At 40.6% G+C, this 21,530-nt stretch overlaps 1 protein-coding gene and 1 long non-coding RNA gene across 2 annotated transcripts in view; one reads left to right on the forward strand and one right to left on the reverse strand.

The window, feature by feature from the left end:
• Window positions 1-7,819: 7,819 nt before the first annotated feature.
• Window positions 7,820-8,712, forward strand: LOC129038531 (large ribosomal subunit protein eL6-like). The gene is given in 1 exon segment (XM_054491657.2): window positions 7,820-8,712. A coding segment is annotated over 1 exon segment (861 nt). The 5' UTR covers window positions 7,820-7,836; the 3' UTR covers window positions 8,698-8,712.
• Window positions 8,713-11,042: 2,330 nt separating this feature from the next.
• Window positions 11,043-21,530, reverse strand: part of LOC129039512 (uncharacterized) — a 71,950-nt gene continuing 61,462 nt past the window's right edge. Inside the window, exons 2-3 of the long non-coding RNA XR_008503332.1 lie at window positions 11,558-11,700; window positions 11,043-11,232 (exon numbers count right to left, since the gene is read on the reverse strand). This is a non-coding gene — a long non-coding RNA (uncharacterized LOC129039512). The remainder of the gene's footprint in view (window positions 11,233-11,557; window positions 11,701-21,530) is intronic.

A 21,530-nucleotide genomic window follows, 5' to 3' on the forward strand; every position in this document is an offset into this window, starting at 1 on the left:
TGCTAGTGCAGCAGTGTGAGATCAACCAGCGAGGCTGCAGCCTGGCTGTGGGGAGGGGCATCCGCCATTGCTGAGGCTTGAGTAAATGAACAAGGCAACTGGGAAACTCGGCTGGACAGAGCCCACCACAGCTCAGCAAGGCCTACTGCCTCTATAGACTCCACCTCTGTGGGCAGGGCATAGCTGAACAAAAGGCAGCAGAAACTTCTGCAGACTTAAATGTCCCTGTCTGAAAGCTCCAAAGAGAGCAGTGGTTCTCCCAGCATGGCATTTGAGCTCTGAGAATGAACAGATTGCCTCCTCAAGTGGGTCCCTGAGCCCCGTGTAGCATAACTGGGAGACACCTCCCAGTAGGGGCTGACAGACACCTCATACAGGCAGGTGCCCCTATGGGGTGAAGCTTCCAGAGGAAGGGTCAGGCAGCAATATTTGCTGTTCTGCAATATTTGCTGCTCTGCAGCCTCCACTGGTGATACCTAGGTAAACAGGGTCTGGAGTCGACCTCCAGCAAACTCCAACAGACCTGCAGCTGAGGGACCTGACTGTTAGTAGGAAAACTAACAAACAGAAAGGAATGGCATCAACATCAACAAAAAGGACATCCACACCAAAACCCCACTTGTAGATAAAACCACAAAGATGGGGAGAAACCAGAGCCAAAAAGCTGAAAATTCTAAAAACCAGAGTGACTCTTCTCCTCCAAAGGATTGCAGCTCTTCACCAGCAACAGAACAAAGCTGGACAGAGAATGGCTTTGATGAGTTGACAGAAATAGGCTTCAGAACGTTGGTAATAGTAAACTTCTCCAAGCTAAAAGAGCATGTTCGAACCCATTGCAAGGAAGCTAAAAACCTTGAAAAAAGATTAGATGAATGGCTAACTAGAATAAACAGCATAGAGAAGACCTTAAATGGCCTGATGGAGCTGAAAACCACAGCATGAGAACTACGTGACACATGCACAAGCTTCAATAGCCGATTTGATCAAGTGGAAGAAAGGGTATCAGTGATTGAAGATCAAAATAATGACATAAAGTGAGAAGACAAGTTTAGAGAAAAAAGACTAAAAAGCAACGAACAAAGCCTCCAAGAAATATGCAACTATGTGAAAAGACCAAATCTATGTTTGATTGGTGTACCTGAAAGGGACGGGGAGAATGCAACCAAGTTTGAAAACACTCTTCAGGATATTATCCAGAACTTCCCCAACCTAGCAAGGCAGGCCAACATTCAAATTCAGGAAATACAGAGAACACCACAAAGATACTCCTCAAGAAGACCAACCCCAAGACACATAATTGTCAGATTCACCAAGGTTGAAATGAAGGAAAAAATGTTAAGGGCAGCCAGAGAGAAAGGTCAGGTTACCCACAAAGGGAAGCCCATCAGACTAACAGCAGATCTCTCAGCAGAAACCCCACAATCCAGAAGAGAGTTGGGGTGAATATTCAACATTCTTACAGAAAAAAAATTTCAATCTAGAATTTCATACCCACCCAAACTAAGCTTCATAAGTGAAGGAGAAAGAAAATCCTTTACAGACAAGTAAATGCTGAGAGATTTTGTCACCACCAGGCCTGCCTTACGAGAGTTCCTGAAGGAAGCAATAAACATGGAAAAGAACAACCGGTACCAGCCACTGCAAAAACATGCCAAATTATAAAGACCATTGATTCTAGGAAGAAACTGCATCAACTAACAGACAAAATAACCAGCTAACATCATAATGACAGGATCAAATCCACACAAAACAATATTAACCTTAAATGTTAATGGGCTAAATGCCCCAATTAAAAGACACAGACTGGCAAATTGGATAAAGAATCAAGACCCATCAGTGTGCTGTATTCAGGAGACCCATCTCATGTGTAGAGACACACATAGGCTCAAAATAAAGGGATGGAGGAAGATCTACCAAGCAAATGGAAAGCAAAAGAAAGCAGGGGTTGCAATCCTAGTCTCTGATAAAACAGACTTTAAACCAACAAAGATCAAAAGAGACAAAGAAGGCCATTACATAATGGTAAAGGGATCAATTCAACAAGAAGAGCTAACTATCCTAAACATATATGCACCCAGTACAGGAACACCCAGATTCATAAAGCAAGTCTTTAGAGACCTACAAAGAGACTTAGATTCCCACACAATAATAATGGGAGATTTTAAGACCACACTGTCAATATTAGACAGATCAATGAGACGGAAGGTTAACAAGGATATCCAGGACTTGAACTCAGCTCTGTACCAAGCAGACCTAATAGACATCTACAGAACTCTCCACCCCAAATCAACAGAATGTACATTCTTCTCAGCACCACATCACACTTATTCCAAAATTGACCACGTAATTGGAAGTAAAGCACTCCTCAGCAAATGTAAAAGAACAGAAATCACAACAAACTGTCTCTCAGACCACAGTGCAATCAAATTAGAACTTAGGATTAAGAAATTCACTCAAAACTGCACAACTATATGGAAACTGCACAACTTGCTCCTGAATGACTACTGGGTAAATAACGAAATGAAGGCAGAAATAAAGATGTTCTTTAAAACCAATGAGAACAAAACACAATGTACCAGAATCTCTGGGACACATTTAGAGAGAAATATATAGCACTAAATGCCCACAAGAGAAAGCAGGAAGGATCTAAAATTGACACCCTAACATCACAATTAAAAGAACTAGAGAAGCAAGGGCAAACAAATTCAAAAGCTAGCAGAAGGCAAGAAATAACTCAGATCAGAGCAGAACTGAAGGAGATAGAGACATAAAAAACCCTTCAAAAAAATCAATGAATCCAGGAGCTGGTTTTTTGAAAAGATCAACAAAATTGACAGACCGCTAGCAAGACTAATGAAGAAAAGAGAGAAGAATCAAATAGATGCAGTAAAAAATGATTAAGGGGATATCACCACCGATCCCACAGAAATACAAACTGCCATCAGAGAATACTATAAACACCTTTATGCAAATAAACTAGAAAATCTAGAAGAAATTGATAAATTCCTGGAGACATTCACCCTCCCAAGACTAAACCAGCAAGAAGTTGAATTGCTGAATAGACCAATAACAGGCTCTGAAATTGAGGCAATAATTAATAGCCTACCAAACAACAAAAGTCCAGGACAAGATGGATTCACAGCCGAATTCTACCAGAGGTACAAAGAGATATAGATTCCTTCTGAAACTATTCCAATCAATAGAAAAAGAGGGAATCCTCTCTAACTCATTTTATGAGGCCAGCATCATCTTGATACCAAAGCCTGGCAGAGACACAACCAAAAAAGAGAATTTTAGACCAATATCCCTGATGAACATTGATGTGAAAATCCTCAATAAAATACTGGCAAACCGAATCCAGCTGCACATCAAAAAGCTTATCCACCAAGATCAAGTCAGCTTCATCCCTGGGATGCAAGGCTGGTTCAACATACGCAAATCAATAAATGAATTCCATCACATAAACAGAACCAATGACAAAAACCACATGATTATCTCAATAGATGCAGAAAAGGCCTTAAACAAAATTCAAGAACACTTCATGCTAAAAACTCTCAATAAACTAGGTATTGATGGGATGTGTCTCAAAATAATAAGATCAAACCTACAGCCAATATCATACTGAATGGGCAAAAACTGGAAGCATTCCCTTTGAAAACTGGCACAAGACAGGGATGCCCTCTCTCACCACTCCTATTCAACATTGTGTTGGAAGTTCTGGCCAGGGCAATCAGGCAGGAGAAAGAAATAAAGGGTATTCAATTAGGAAAAGAGAAAGTCAAATTGTCCCTGTTTGCAGATGACATGATTGTATATTTAGAAAACCCCATTGTTTCAGCCCCAAATCTCCTTAAGCTGATAAGCAATTTCAGCAGAGTCTCAGGATACAAAATCAATGTACAAGAATCACAAGCATTCCTATACACCAATAACACACAGAGAGCCAAATCATGAATGAAATCCCATTCACAATTGCTACAAAGAGAATAAAATACCTAGGAATCCAACTAACAAGGGATGTGAAAGACCTCTTCAAGGAGAACTACAAACCACTGCTCAATGAAATAAAAGAGGACACAAACAAATGGAAGAACATTCTATGCTCATGGATAGGAAGAATCAATATTGTGAAAATGGCCATACTGCCCAAGGTAATTTATAGATTCAATGCCATCCCCATCAAGCGACCAATGACTTACTTCACAGAATTGGAAAAAACGACTTTAAAGTTCATATGGAACCAAAAAAGAACCCACATTGCCAAGACAATCTTAAGCCAAAAGAACAAAGCTGGAGGCATCACGCTACCTGACTTCAAACTATACTTCAAGGCTACAGTAACCAAAACAGCATGGTACTGGTACCAAAACAGAGATAGAGACTAATGGAATAGAACAGAGGCCTCAGAAATAACACCACACATCTACAACCATCTGATCTTTGACAAAGCTGACAAAAACAAGAAATGGGGAAAGGATTCCCTATTTAATAAATGGTGCTGGGAAAACTGGCTAGCCATATGTAGAAAGCTGAAACTGGATCCCTTCCTTACACCTTATACAAAAATTAATTCAAGATGGACTAAAGACTTACATGTTAGACCTAAAACCATAAATACGCTAGAAGAAAACCTAGGCAATACCATTTAGGACATAGGCATGGGCAAGGACTTCATGACTAAAACACCAAAAGCAATGGCTACAAAGCCAAAATAGACAAATGAGATATAATTAAACTAAACAGCTTCTGCATTGCAAAAGAGACTACCATCAGAGTGAACAGGCAACCTACAGAATGGGAGAAAATTTTTGCAATCTACCCATCTGACAAAGGGCTAATATCCAGAATCTACAAAGAACTCAAACAAATTTACAAGAAAAAAACAAACAACCCCATCAAAAATTGAGCAAAGGATATGAACAGACACTTCTCAAAAGAAGACATTTACGCATCTGACAGACAGATGAAAAAATGCTCATCATCACTGGTCATCAGAGAAATGCAAATCAAAACCACAATGAAATACCACCTCATGCCAGTTAGAATGGCGATTATTAAAAAGTCAGGAAACAACAGATGCTGGAGAGGATGTGGAGAAATAGGAAAGCTTTTACACTATTGGTGGGAGTGTAAATTAGTTCAACCATTGTCGAAGACAGTGTGGTGATTCCTCAAGGATCTAGAACTAGAAATACCATTTGACCCAGCAGTCCCATTACTGGGTATATACCCAAAGGATTATCAATCATGCTACTATAAAGACACAGACACATGTATGTTTATTGTGGCACCATTCACAATAGCAAAGACTTGGAACCAACCCGATGTCCATCAATGAGAGACTGGATTAAGAAAATGTGGCACATATACACCATGGAATACTATGGGGCCATAAAAAAGGATGAGTTCACATCCTTTGCAGGGACATAGATGAAGCTGGAAACCATCATTCTCAGCAAACTATCACAAGGACAGAAAACCAAACACTGCATGTTCTCACTCATAGGTGGGAATTGAACAATTAGAACACTTGGACACAGGGCGGGGAACATCACACACCTGGGCCTGTCATGGGGTAGGGGGATGGGGGAGGGATAGTATTAGGAGAAGTACCCAAGGTAAATGACGAGTTGATGTGTGCAGCAAACCAACATGGCACATGTATACCTATGTAACAAACCTACATGTTGTGCCCATGTACCCCAGAACCTAAAATATAATAAAAATTTTTTAAAAAGGCAAAATATATAAGGAACTCAAACAATAGCAAGAAAACAAATAACCCTATTTTTAAGATGGGCAAAGGACTTGAATATCCATCTCACAAAAGGCGATATACAAATGGCCGACAGGTATATGAAGAAACGATCATGATCCCTAATCACCAGGGAAATGCATATTGAGATCACCCCAATGAGCTATCACTTTACACCCGTGAGGATGGCTATTATGGAAAAGTCAAGATAACAAGTATTGGTGAAGATGTGCAAAAAAGGGAGCCCTTATGCACTGTTGGTGGGAATGTAAATTATTACAGCCATTAGGGAAAACTATGACATTTCCTAAAATTAAAACTATGTTTTGATCCAGTGATCCCATTACTGGGGATATATCTGAAGTAGAGGAAATCAGTATGTTGAAGCGATATCTGCACTTCCATGTTCATTGCAGCATTATTCACATTAGCCAAGATATGGAATCAACATAAATTTTCATCAACACATGAATGGGGAAACAAAATATGGTATTTATACAGGATGAAATACTATTCAGCCTCCAAACAGCAGGAAATCCTGTCATATATGAAAACATAGATGAACCTGGAGGACATTATGTAAATGAAACAAGCTAGGTTTAAAGACAAATACTGCATCTCACTTACATGTGAAATCTAAAAAAGGTGAACTCATGGAAGTGGAGAGTAGGATGGTGGCTACCTGAGGATGGAGTGAGGTAGGGAGATTGTGAAAATGTTGGTCAAAGGATACAAAATTTCAATCAGGAGGAATTAAAAAAATAAAAGATAAGAAAGTTATAATGGCTAACTAATATAACTTGTGAACATAGGTACCAAAATTCTAAAATATTAGCAATGTATAGAAAGGACAATCTCCTGTAGTCTAGTTGATTTATCCCTGGAGTACAAGGTTAACATAAAAATCTATAAATTTGTCCACATTAGGATAGTAAATGGTAAACATTATATATTTTAATTTTTTTGGAAATATGTTGAAAAAATTTTATCATTCATTCATGAAGTATGAAGAGAGATGATTACATAGCTATATAATTTAAAAATCTATGCATAAATGATTGCAATTACTAAAATTTTAGGAAGCCACTGGTTATAAAATGGATATATAAAAACCAACTATATTCTTATATATAATAAATATGTTAAAACAATTGTGAATTTGGCCAGGGACGGTAGCTCATGCCTGTAATCCCAGCACTTTGGGAGGCCAAGGCAGGTGGATCACTTGAGGTGAGGAGTTTGAGACCAGCCTGGCCAACATGGTGAAACCTCGTCTCTACTAAAAACACAAAAATTACCTGGCCATGGTGGTGGGCGCCTGTAGTCCCAGCTATTTGGGAGGCTGAGGCAGGAGAACTGCTTGAGCATGGGAGGTGGAGTTTTCAGTGAGCCGAGATTTGCACTCTAGCCTGGGCAATAGAGTGAGACTCCATCTCAAACAAACAAACAAACAAACAAACAAAAAACAAAAAAAACAACCAATTGTGAATTTGTACAAAAAAAAATTGGACTTGCACCTAAGTCACATATAAAAATAAATTCGAGGTAGATTAAAGAAAACCTAAAAGAGATAACAATAGACTTTTTAGAAGAGATAACTGGAAAAAAAAATCTTAGTTTAGAGTGAAGGATTTCTTTTTTTTTTGTGAGACAGAGTCTCACTCTGTCACCCAGGCTGGAGTGCAGTGGTGTGATCTTGGCTCACTGCAACCTCCTTCTCCCAGGTTCAAGTGATTCTCGTGCCTCAGCCTCCCGAGTAGCAGGGAGTACAGGTGTATGCCACTACACCTGGATAATTTTTGTATTTTTAGTAGAGACAGGGTTTCACTGCATTAGCCAGGATGGTCTCAATCTCCTGACCTCGTGATCTGCCCACCTCTGTCTCCCAAGTGCTGGGATTACAAGGGTGAGCCACCGCGCCCAGCCAGAGTGAAGGATTTCTCAAACAACACCACTAATGACAAAGAAAAAGAATGATAATTGTGACTACATTAAAATTAGGATCCCCTGTTCATCACACTACATTCATAAGGAGAGTGAAAAGAAAAGTCCACATTCAGTTTTCTTTCCCATCTTGCAAGATGGCGGGTGAAAAATTTGAGAAGCCCGATACTAAAGAGAAGAAACCCAAAGCCAAGAGGGCTGATGCTGGTGGCAAGGTGAAAAAGGGTAACCTCAAGGCTAAAAAGCCCAAGAAGGGGAAGCCCCATTGCAGCCGCATCCCTGTCCTTGTCAGAGGAATTGGCAGGTATTCCCGATCTGCCATGTATTCCAGAGAGGCCATGTACAAGAGGAAGTACTCAGCCGCTAAATCCAAGGTTGAAAAGAAAAAGAAGGTCCTTGCAACTGTTACAAAACCAGTTGGTGGTGACAAGAACGGCGGTACCCGGGTGGTTAAACTTTGCAAAATGCCTAGATATTATCCTACTGAAGATGTGCCTCGAAAGCTGTTGAGCCACGGCAAAAAACCCTTCAGTCAGCACGTGAGAAAACTGCGAGCCAGCATTACCCCCAGGACCACTCCGATCATCCTCACTGGACGCCACAGGGGCAAGAGGGTGGTTTTCCTGAAGCAGCTGGCTAGTGGCTTGCTACTTGTGACTGGACCTCTGGTTCTCAATTGAGTTCCTCTATGAAGAACACACCAGAAATTTGTCATTGCCACCTCAACCAAAATCGCTATCAGCAACGTAAAAATCCCAAAACATCTTACTAATGCGTACTTCAAGAAGAAGAAGCTGCGGAAGCCCAGACACCAGGAAGGTGAGATCTTCAACACAGAAAAAGAGAAATATGGGATTATGGAGCAGTGCAAGATTGATCAGAAAGCTGTGGACTCACAAATTTTACCAAAAATCAAAGCTATTCCTCAGCTCCTGGGCTACCTGCGATCTGTGTTTGCCCTGATGGATGGAATTTATCCTCACAAATTGGTGTTCTAAATGTCTTAAGAACCTAATTAAATAGCTGACTACAAAAAAAAAAAAAAAAAAAAAAAACAGAGAAAAGGCCACATTAAGAGAAAGAATATCTATAGCACATATAACTATTAAAATCTTGTATAATATAGTATAAATATTCTGAGAAATCAATAAGAAAACATTTATCTGGCCAGTAGAAAATGAGCAAAAGATTTTTATGATTATGTTTTCATGTCTCTCAATAGTGTCCTTTTCTTTCAGCTTGAAGAACTCCCTGTGGCATTTCTTTTAAGACAGGTCTGGCGGTGATGAACTTCCTCAGCTTTTGTTTGTTTGGGAAAGTCTTTATCTCTCCTTCACTCAGAAGGATAGATTTTCTGGGTAGAGTATTCTTGGTTGATAGGGGTGTTTTTTTTTCTCCAGTACTTTGAATATATCATCTTACTCTCCCCTGGCCTGTAAGATTTCTCCTGAGAAGTCTGCTACCAGCTGTATTGGAACCCCCTTATATATTATTGCTTCTTTTCTCTTGCTGCTTTTGGGACTCTTCAATCTTTGAGGTTATTGACCTTTGGATTTTGTTTGTTTGTTTGTTTGTTTTCTTTTAATAGTCTGGCCACTTTTCTGTAGGGCTCCTGCCATTTTCTGGGAGTCTGCTCAAGTCTCTAGTCATCTTGGATTTTCCAGTACCTGGAGGTGTGTCACCAGTGAAGGCTGCAAAAAAGCAAATATGGTAGCCTATCCCTTCCTCTGGGAGCTCCATCCCGGGGGGTATGGACCTCTTGCCAGCCCAAATGCATCTGTAGGAAGTAGCTGGAGACCCTGGTTGCCTGGTTGGGAGGTCTTGCCCAGTTAGGAGTAATGGGATCAGGGACTTGGTTAAAGAAGCAGTCTAGCCATGTTTTCATAGAGCAGCTGTGCTGTGTTGGGATATCACTTCTACCACCCTTCCACGCCCACCCCCCCTCCTGGTTGGCTTGGGCTATCCGAAGGCCATAGGCTGAAACATGTAAATTGCCCAAACAGCAAAGATGGTGGCCCACCCCTGCTTCTAGGAACTTTGTCCCAGGGAGAAATCAAATCTCTGTCAGGCCAGAGAAAATGGGCAGGGGTGGCTGAAGGCTCTGGTTGGGAGGTCCCACCCAGTGAGGAGGAAGGGATCAGGGTACTCTTAAAGAAGCAGTCTGGCCACATTTTGGTAGAACAGCTTGCTGTGCTTGGGGATTCCTTCTGCCCCCGTTCAGTGTGGATTCTCCAAAGCCAATGGGCTGGAATGGCTGAGTTGCCCAAACAGCAAAGATGGCAGCCTGCCGCTTCTCTTGGGGAACTGTGTGCTGTCCCAGGTAGGTGCAACACTGTTGCTGGTGGCTGGCTAGAATTCCAAGCAAGTGGGCGTTACCCTGTTCGGTGCTGTAGAACTGGGGCCTGGAGACCATCACTTCTTGGCCCCCTGGATTCAACTTCTTTCCTAGGGGTATGTGTGGAGGTCTGACCTCCCCCCTTGCCTGAGTTGCAGTCACCTTTGCTAGGGAGCCTGAAACCAGAGTATGTGAAAGTCCTGGGTCTCCATGCATGCCTGAGCAGCTGCTCTGATGAGACTCCACGCAGCTCTGTGTGTCAGACCAAAGGCCCTGGTGGAGTGGGTTCACGTGGGTCTCTCCTGACCCAAGAGTGTCAAGATCCATGGGAAAAACATGGTTTTCAGGGTTGCACATCCACTCACTGCTTTCCTGGCAGGGGGAAGTTCCCCCGGCTCCATGTTACTCCTGGGTGTGCCATCACCTTGCCTTGCTTTTCTCCATTCTCCATGGGTCATGCTGTTTCTCTGATCAGCCCTGGATGTTTCAGTTGAAGGTGTTGTGTTTACTTGTTCCTATCATCCCTCTTGGTGAGAGCCACACACCATAGCAACTTTGAGTTGGCCATCTTGGGACCACCTTCTCTGACAGTTTGATTATATTGTTACCGGTGGAGGGTGTCCTGGTTCTTGGTGTCTTGAACAAAGAATTGGACAGAACCGCAAACAAAGCAAGGAAAGAATGAAGAAATTTATTGAAAATGAAAGTACACTCCACAGTGTGGGAGTGGACCTGAGCATAGGGCTCAAGGGCCCTGTTACATTGTTTTGGGGAGTTTAAATACCCTCGAGAGGCGTCCTTTTGTTAGTTGGTGTACATCTTATGTATATGAAGAGGATGAAGTAAAGTTACAAAGTCATTTACTCAGTGTACGCCCTATGGAGAGGATATTTCCTATCATAGCCAAAGTGTGAATCAACCTTATGTTCTCTGCCTCCAGACCCTATTTTCTTGCCTCAATTCCCCCCTGAAAGATGTGATCCCCATAAATCTTTAAGGGAGGGAGAGGGACAATGGTCTTTCTTCTGTAACTGCTTCATGCTGGCTTGGGGCATAGTCCCTACCTATTTGGGTTCATGGAACTCTCACCCTGCTCTGTGTAGTGGAGGCAGGGTAGCTTCTGAATGGCCAGGGGTGGTGTCTTCACCTGGAACTGGCTGGAACTTTTGTTGCATGATCATCTGAAGCTCGATGGTCTCTAGGCGAGAGGAAATGAATTTGGTTAAAAGATTTAATCGGAACTTCAGGGGGTGGATACCTATGCTGTCAGGAATGTTTGCTACAGAGATTTGCAGGAGAAAAAATAAAACCTGACTTGTTCTAGAATCCATGTGTTTCCTTAAAGTCTTAGCACAAACGACTCCATTTTTGTTTGGTTTGGTCTGTTGGGGCCTAGTGCATGGGCTTAGTCCAAAATGATGGCCTCCCAGAATTTTGTTTTAAAAATTCCCCCTTTTTGATAAGGTTCTCACTTAGGTGAGAGTGTGACCAAAACTTAGGGCCTTAGCACCACTCTCAGTTACCGTTATTTTGGGTTTCCAGTCACAGCACATCATTTATAGGTTACAGTGTCCTCATGGTTGCACATTTCTTTCAGCTCCTGTCATTCCAGTTGAAGAGAGATCATATGACATTCCAGATGTGGCTGCACACAAGCATTTAAAACCTTTGAGAGAATACAGTGCACCAGGGAGACTATTATTATGACTATTGGGAGGATAATACAGAGGGTTCAGAGTATGATCTCTACCCAAGGTCCCCATAAACCAAACCTCCTAAAATCAAATACATCAAAGGGTGAGCTAGATAAAGAGTCTACTTACTTAACTAAGCAGTTTCTTCATTAATCTGCCTTTACAGTAGAATTTGCTAGAGCCTATCATGAGGGATACATTTCTAGTAATCGCTTCTTTTACTTTAAACCACGGAAAAAGGACCTAACAAATGATGCCCTTCTAGAAGAGTGAAGGCCTTCTGGCAATGTTCTCTTTAACCCATTATGTAGGTTAAGAGGAGTGAACCAATGTTTTGTTTCTGACTTATGATGAGGCAACATATGTACCACTAAAGTTTCCTACCTACATTGGGCCTTCATCTTTTATCTTTCAAAGTATAAATTTATCCATTTATAAGGCTGGCCACAAACTCCTTAAAATAAAAGTATACCCTGTAAGTGCACATAACAGACCCCCTTTTCACTTCTATTGTTCATAGAGGCATAAGCAAGGGAAAATATTCAAAGATAAGAGTTTCATCATAGTAGAAGTCTTAATCTGTGAACTTGGGATAAGCTGATTACATTAAGGATGCCATCCTTCTCTGGGGAGAAACTTCCCTGGTTAGTTTTACCTTAACTGTTCCAAGAGTGTGGAAGGACCCTTCTCAGTTGTGAGATTATGAACCCAAAGTTCAAGATCCCAAAGTTTTGTTGTAGTGGATGGCAAGGACAGTTTTTCTTTGATGGCAAGGACAGTTTTTCTTTGATGTTCTCAGAAGATCCAAACCATAAAAAGCTTTCCTTACCTGGTGAAAATACATGGTAGCATAATAATCTACTGTTATAACATCAGCCCTCTTGCATGGGAAGGCTTTTATACAAGCAGAAAACATGCATTGAAAAATTGAATGAAATCTCTTTATAAAATGTTTAAATGGCCCACCAGGTGACCAAATGTACCTGAAGCTTTAGTTGTTTTCCCAGAAATATGGGACCAAACATTGGTTATAAACTATTTTAGTAATTTGTTGGTTACCACAACAATGTATTTAATTTGGATCATTTTATCTTTTCCAGGATGAGTCATAGAATGCAGAACTTTTAATAATAAAAGCTTTAAGGACTCAGGAAGGACAAGATGGCCAACCTGATTCTCCATGAGTCCATGCTTAATTAACATTAGACTTATATCCTCTTGAATACCAGTTGTTTTTCCAAATTAGGTGCATAGCACTGATAACTGAGGGGTTATCATTGGTAATTTGACTTTGACCGTGGAGTTCATTCAAATTGTATATTTAAACAATTTCAGTATCAGCTGATTTAACATGAAAATCTGACAAAGTATTTTCTTGGCATTTAATTAATTTTTTGTTCTACTTGGGTTAGTAGCTTTATACAAGGAAATTTGGTTATTTCTGTGGTTTACAATAACTTAATAACTGTAATTATACTTAGACATTAGAATTTTAGAAATCTCATATGATTTTGGAACATATATTGGTATTATTCACAAAAATATAACCTAAAGAAGATGGAACATCATTTTGGCAATCCCATGTACCTAAACATGTCAAATAATCCTGTTTACCTCATTTCTGGATGTTTTAAGGGGCCTTCAGATCCATCCAAAATTAGCCAGGCATTAGAAAAGATAATTTTGAAACTGAAGTTTGATCTTGGAATTCCAGATTACCGTAAATTATTTATTTTGCCAAAATGATGACTCAGAAATTTTAAAAGAAAAACCTTTTGGTCAGGCATGGTGGCTTACGCCTGTAATCCCAGCACTTTGGGAGACCGAGGCAGGTGGATCCCCTGAGGTCAGCAGTTCAAGACCAGCCTGGCCAACATGGTGAAACCCCATCTCTACTAAAAAATACAAAAATTAGCCAGGCATGGTGGCAGGTGCCTGTAATCCCAGTTACTTGGGCGGCTGAGGCAGGACAATCACTTGAACCTAGGAGGTGGAGGTTGCAGTGAGCCAACATCGCACCATTGCACTCCGGTTGGGCGACAGAAGCCAACCTCTGTCTCAAAAAACAAACAAAACACCTTTTATAACCTTTCACAAAAACAAAAACACATTCTACTGTTCATACACACCTAGAGTGTAAAACTGTTTCTAGTAGTCTTAATTGCATGTTATAATGGCAACTCTCAGCAATTTTAATTTTAACGTAAAACCTGGTAAGTTATGTTAATTGTGTGCTAGGTGCTGATAAGGACTGATTATTTCCAGCATAGCTAGGGGCGTGCCCAACTCCACATGTCTCCAGGCCTTACCTAGCTGTAAAGCAGGCAACTTAAACAATTTCCAAAAGCCAAAGAAGTAGCTTATGACCTTAAAGCATTTAGCAAACCTAATGTTTGAACATAATTTAGACCATAATTTTGAACATAATTTGAACATAAATTAGACCACATGTTTACATTTTGAAGACATTTGAAGACATTTTAAAGATTACCAATAATCTTTAAAATTGTTTATTTCACAAGGATTACCAAAGTCATGTGAACTAAAAGGCATTACACTTTTTACTTTTCTGACAAAATATTTGATTTAAGCTCTTATTATTATACGAATTAATTAAAGCTCTTTTGTATTAATTCAAACTTTACAGAGGAGATAAACAGTGACTGTTACCTTTCATTTAACTGGTTTGCACAGAGAAAAAGAGGCCAGAGACTGACTGGTAAGAAATTCTTACCCTTTTGCCGGCATGCCGGGTTTCTGGGTTCTTGCTCCCTGAGTGGCCTTACAGACCCTGCTCAGCTATATGCACAAAAACACATTGCCATGAATTAAGAACATTCACAAACAGTTTACAAATTTTGGAGAAATTAGGCAGAGAGAGAGAAATATGACTCAAGTCGTATTAATGAAAGTATACTCAACACACTTAAAAGGTATCAAGAAGCCTAAAATCCAAAAAGTCAGTTTAAGGTTAAATGGCTAGTGTGCTCCATTAAGTCCTGTGGGCTGGACAAAGGTAGCTTAGGAATTCCAGATAAATGGAACAAATGATTACTTGAGTAAGAGCTTTAATGATGAAAATGTTAATTAGCCAAATGTCTCCAATTCTCTATTAGGTTTTAAAGAATGTTTTATTATCTAAACTTTTTCCACATCTTTCTGCCTTATTTAATGGTTTCTTATTACATTGTTTCATAAATAACATTTTAAAATCTGTAATTTGAACTAGCTTTTGGATAACTTCTGAATTAGACAAAATTATTCTTTTTCTCACTAATAAGCTACACAAAAAGTTTACCTAAAACATTTATCCCATTCATTGTACTCAATTCTTTCACTTTTAACAAGGGAGACATGAGACATCAGTTAACACATGTGAAATGAACATTGGTTTGGTCTGGAAAGGCAGGACAACTTAAAGCAGGGAGGGGGCTTGGGAGCTTCCACGTCTTTTGAGTTTCTGATTAGCCTTTCCAAAGGAGGCAATCAGATATGCATTTATCTCAATGACTTTGAATAGAATGGGAGGCAGGTTTGCCCTAGCATTCCCAGCTTGAATTTTTCCTTCAGCTTAGTGATTTTGGGGGGCCCAAGATATTTTCCTTTCATAAAATACTCACATTCTTCAAAAGAAAGCACACAAACCAAGATCATTTTGTTTGGGCTGGGTTTATAGTTTTATAACCTTCTATGCCAAACTCTGACATCTCAAAATATCTAGCAAAGACAAACATAAAATCCAGACAAAATGTATGCTGACAATTCTGATGGCATTTCTATTTATATTCTACCAATAATTTTAAAACCAGCTTGTTTAGTAAAGTTATACTTAAGTCACATGAACTTGAAAATTGCTTATTTACTTAATTTATGAGCTTTCTTTTACTTGTAAGCCAATTTGGTAGACACAACATATAACAAGAAGTGTACATAGAAATAAACGATCTGGACATCTATACAAACACATAAATGAAGATCCAATAGCTTGGAACCTTAGCTACAAGATAGCAATAAAAGCATGCTGGTTTTACTTTGTTTGGCCCAATAGATAATCCAACGAAGACTGTGAACCAAAATTTCGGGTAAAGTAGTCTCCATGGCAGTTTGATTTTTTAAAGGTCAAATGGCACCAAAAAAGAGTATCACATGTTAACCAGGCCCCCTGCTTAGAACAGCAGCACAAAAGCCTGGATACATGCAATGCCATCCCACTTTCCCATTCAACAGTAAACTCCAGATTCCAAACAATATTAGGGCCAAACACTATTGCAACTCTGAGAGAAAATTCTAAGGAGGGCTTAATACTAGACCTCAGAACCTCTGCCAAGGGTGGCCCCTTTGGAGAGGTTGAGGTCTGGAGAATTTCCCTTTGGGGTTCCCCCAGTGGGGTCCAATCTTAGAGTGTCAGATGTCTCTGATCTTAGGTGGGCCCTAGTGCCACTTGCGTGTTTTCCCTCCAGAGCCTACTATGAGCTTCCCTTTTGTCCTTAGCCAGTAGAGTAGGGGAAGGGAAGAATTTAGCATAAGAAAAGAAGGTTTAAGGCCAGGTGCAGTGGCTCACACCTGTAATTCAAGCACTTTGGGAGGCCGAGGTGGGCAGATCACGAGGTGAGGAGATTGAGACCATCTTGGCCAACACAGTGAAACTCTGCCTCTACTAAAAATACAAAAATATTAGCTGGGTGTGGTGGTGCGTGCCTGTAATCCCAGCTACTCGGGAGGCTGAGGCAGGAGAATTGCCTGAATCCGGGAGGCGGAGGTTGCAGTGAGCCGAGATCGCACCACTGCATTCCAGCCTGGTGACGGAGCAAGACTCTGTCTCAAAAAAAAAAAAAAAAGAAAAAAAGAAAAAGAAGAAAGAAAGAAAAGAAGATTTAAGTCACCTGAAACATATATGAGTTCACCCCAACCCCAAGCCATGCCACATGTAAGGATCAGGGAACACAACTGGAAAAGATTAAAAAAAAAAAAAGAGTCTTTCCCCCTTCAGGTAAGGGCAATTATAAACAGCCACTGAAAGACTGAAAAAGAAAGAAAGGAAAAAGAAAAACAAAAAAGACCCAAGTCCCTTAAGTGAACTGGGAAATGGCATTTAGGCTTCTCCACATGGAAGCCCCTTAGTTGCACCAGCCACAGCCAGGAACCTGCAGCTGCTTCCATGTTTAGGCGTTGCCCACCAAGGGTCCCAAGTTGGAAAGCAAAAGAGAGTGAGATAGAGATTTCCCTGTATGTAAAACGGGAAAGGAGAAAAATAAACCACAAACTTTGGGACTACCTTCTCTTGGCTGGCTTGCCAAAATATGTTACCAGTGGAGGGTGTCCAGGTTCTTGGTGTCTTGAACAAAGAGTTGGACACAATGCACAAACAGAGAGGAGAGAATGAAGACATTTATTGAAAATGAAAGTACACTCCACAGTGTGGGAGCAGGCCCAAGCATACGGGCTCAAGGGCCCTGTTACATATTTTTTGGGAGTTTAAATACCCTCTAGAGGAGTCCGTTGGTTACTTGGTGTACACCTTATGTAAATGAAGACGATAAAGTTACAAAGTCATTTATTCGGTGCATGCCCTATGGAAAGGATATTTCTTGTCATAGCTGAAGTGTGAATTGGCGTTATGTTCTCTGCCTGCAGGCCCTATTTTCCTGCCTCAGTATGTCTTGGAAAAGGCTTATTTGGATTGAATCTGATTGGAGACCTTTGACCTTTCTGCACCTGTTATTTACATCTTTCTCCAGGTATGGAAAGTTTTCTGCTATTATTTCTTTGAGTAAGTTTTCTACCCCTTTACCTTTCTCTTCTCCTTAAACTCCTATGATTAAAATATTTGCTCTTTTGATGCTGTCACATAAATTCCATAAGCTTTTAAAATTTCTTTTCATTATCTCCCCACTTTTTTCCTTTGACTGTATATTTTCACATAACCTATCTTTGAGTTCACAGATTCTTTCTTCTGCCTGATCAATTATGGTGTTGACATGCACATGTATGTTTATTGTAGCACTATTCACAATAGCAAAGACTTGGAACCAACTCAAATGTCCATCAATGATACACTGGATTAAGAAAATGTGGCACATATACACCATGGAATAATACACAGCCATAAAAAAGGATGAGTTCTTGTCCTTTGTAGGGACATGGATGAAGCTGGAAACCATCATTCTCAGCAAACTATCGCAAGGACAAAAAACCAAACACCGCATGTTCTCACTCATAGGTGGGAATTGAACAATGAGAACACTTGGACACAGGAAGGGGAACATCACATACCGGGGACTGTTGTGGGGTGGGGGGAGCGGGCAGGGATAGCATTAGGAGATATACCTAATGTAAATGATGAGTTAATGGGTGCAGCACACCAACATGGCAAATGTGTACATATGTAACAAACCTGCAGTTGTGCACATGTACTCTAGAACTTAAAGTATAATAAAATAAAAAACAAAACAAAACAAACAAACAAACAAAAATTCTGGTGTTGATATTTTCTATTGCATTTTAAATTTTATTCATTGTACTTTTCAGCTTCTGGATTTATGTTTGATTTTTTAAAATTTCAATCTATTACGTTTCTCATTCTGGTCACTCATTGTTTTCCTCATTTTGTTGAATTGTTTGTTTGTTTCTCTGTATTTTATTGAAGTTCACCAGCTTACTTAAAAATGGCTATTTTGAATTCTTTGTCAGGCAGTTCATACATATTCATTTCTTTCAGGTCAGTCACTGACACCTTATTTTGTCTGTTTAAGAATGTCATGTTTCTCTGATTGTTCTTGATTCTTAAATGTAATGTAACGATTTCTGCACATTTTAAGAAGTAAGTACCTTAGTGTTCACAGACTGGCTTTGTCTTGAAAGCCCTGCAGCAGTATGGCACTGGGTGCACCAGAAGCCCAGTGCAACTGGCATGGCACTGGGGTGCACCAAAAACCCGGGGTTACTGAGGGCTGTCTGGAACCTGAGTTTGTTGAAGTTGGCTTGATGGTAATGTGGACTAGAGATTGAGTCCGCCATGCAAGGCTGAAGTATGGGGCTCTGTGATTCTGCCTGGAGCTGGGGACGACCTAGAGGCTCAGTCTGTGGGTACCCACCTGGAGTATGGGCAGTTGAGGTATGCCCTCTGTGAAGTTTTACTGTGGTGGGCCCAGAGCTGGGATCCAAGGCAAAGTTCTGAGTTCTGAACTCACTTCCCTGTCTTCCTCCATGTTAAGGGTCCCTCACTCCAAGCTGTGCTGCCTGGGGTTGGGGGTGGGCAGATACGTGTAATGTAAACTTGTCCTTTCTACCCTCTTCAATGCATCTTTTCTTATAATTGGGCTATAGCCAGGTTTACTGTGATCTTTCACCTGGTTTCCTCAGATCTGTGAAGGTATTTGCCTGTGTGATAGTTGTTCAAATTGATGTTCCTGTGGGGGGATGATTGCTGGAGTCTTATTCAGCAACCTTGTTCTGCCTCTCTCCTAAAAGATTTAAAACGCCTCTTTAAGGAAGAGGAAGTGTGAATGGCCAATTTACACATGAAAAAGTACTTAATTTCACTAGGAATCAGGGAAATGCAAATTAAAACCACAGTGAGGTATCATTACAGATCCACTAGATTAGAAACAATAATTCTGGGCTGGGTGCGGTGGCTCACGCCTGTAATTCCAGCACTTTGGGAGGCCAAGGCAGGTGGATCACAAGATCAGGAGATCGAGACCATCCTGGCTAACATGGTGAAACTCCGTCTGTACTAAAAATACAAAAAAGTAGCCAGGCATGATGGCAGGTGCCTATAGTCCCAGCTACTCGGGAGGCTGAGGCAGGAGAATGGCATGAACCCAGGAGGCGGACCTTGCAGTGAGCGGAGATCCCACCACTGCACTCCAGCCTGGGCGACAATGAGACTCTGTCTCAAAAAAAAAAAAAAAAAAAAGCAACAATAATTCTGAAAATACCAAGTATAGGGGAGGGATGTAGAACAAGGGAGATTCTTCTCACGTGCTACTTGAAGGAATGTAGATTGGTAAAACCACATTGAAAAGCAGTTTTGCTTTGCCTAGTAAAGTTGAAGATTCATATATGTTACACCAGTAATCCCACTCAGGTGTTTTTAAGAGAAGCTTATGGACATGTGCACCAGGATATACATACAAGAATGTTTATGGCAGCATTTGTGCGTAATAGCACCAAACTAGAAACAAAACTTATGTCTACTAATAGTAGATTGAATAAACTGTTGCATATGTACACAATGGATTATATAATACACACTATTTTTAAATAATAACTACAGATGGTCTCCAACTTATGATGGTTTAACTTACCATTTTTTGACTTTACAATGGGTATATCTGGATATTAAATGCATTTTTGGCTTACAATATTTTTGACTTATGATAGGTTTATCAGGATATAACCTCATGGTAAGTCAAGGAACATCTGTATTGATATTTTCTTGACTTTAACAGAAGAAAAAGAAAAAGAAAAAGTAAAACTGTTGGAATTGCGAAACTTCAGATAGACTTTTCTTTAAAACTAGAGATGTTAGGCCGGGAGTGGTGGCTTATGTCTGTAATCCCAGCAGTTTGGGAGGCTGAGGTGGTGGATCATGAGGTCAAGAAATTGAGACCATCCTGGCCAACATGGTGAAAACCCGTCTCTACTAAGAATACAAAAATTAGCTGGTCGTGGTGGCGCATGCCTGTAGTCCCAACTACTCGGGAGGCTGAGGCAGGAGAATTGCTTGAACCCGGGAGGCGGAGGTTGCAGTGAGCCAAGATCGCGCCACTGCACTCCAGCCTGGTGACAGAGTGAGACAAAAAAAACAAAAAAAACACTAGAGATGTTAGTTCTCAAAAGAGCTCTTTGGAGGTAATATTATGAAAGGTAAACAGAACTGCATTTTCCTCTACTTTTTGTAGGGGCATCAGTTTAATAAATAATTAATAATATATATAAAATCATAATGCTATAGTCTTTACGGAATGTTCTTATGTGTGTGCATGTGTGTGTTCTTACTTAAGTACAAGTTTAAACCTCAGACAGTATTTATTGATTTCTTATTTTCTGTCCACTCAGAAAGTCATGGTGGACATGGATTATTTTAAATTCATGTTTAATTGATCTTGAATTTTCTGGCATAACCCTGGTATCAGAGATACGAGTGGTCTAAGACTACTCTGTGGGCCTGTTTTGTCAACTTATCTGTCATATAATGGAGGGAATGTTTAGACTAGATAACCCACTGAGCTGCTGACAATTCAAAGTTCCCTTTGGAGGTCTTGGGGACCAGAGGCTGGTCTCATTGGCCAGTTACATATGGCAGAGGGAAGGAGGGGCCCTCCTTGGAGGCAATAGGATGCCCCTTAGGTTGCAGGCAATGCTTAAAGCCATGCTATAGGACCAAGATCCAAGAACCTGGTTAGTGTTTGAAACCTGCCAAATCTGAAAGTTTGGGGCCAGGAAAATCAAAGCTTGTGTGAATTGTGCACTGTAAAACAGAAAAGAGGTACTTGGAGAAGGTCCTGAGTAATTACTGCTCACGGTACTCAAAGCATTCACAATCTGCCATGACGTGCTATTTAGGGACCAGCAAGAAAGCAAGGTACAGGTGGTTCTGCAGTAGTAAAAGCTTGAGGTGGATCACTAGTAAGCATGCTAACTGCCATGTAATGTGAGGAAATCTCCATTTTTATAGACAAAGTATTCCATAGCCTGCCAGTAGGAAAGCTCCTTTGAACCCTCACTGAGCGGTCACCCAGGTCTTCAGGATGTCTTTCTGCACGCATTTCTTTCCAAGAGTGAGTTGCTGTGCAGT

The sequence above is a fragment of the Pongo pygmaeus genome, chromosome 5 (assembly GCF_028885625.2).
Source record: "Pongo pygmaeus isolate AG05252 chromosome 5, NHGRI_mPonPyg2-v2.0_pri, whole genome shotgun sequence".
NCBI lineage: Eukaryota > Metazoa > Chordata > Mammalia > Primates > Hominidae > Pongo > Pongo pygmaeus.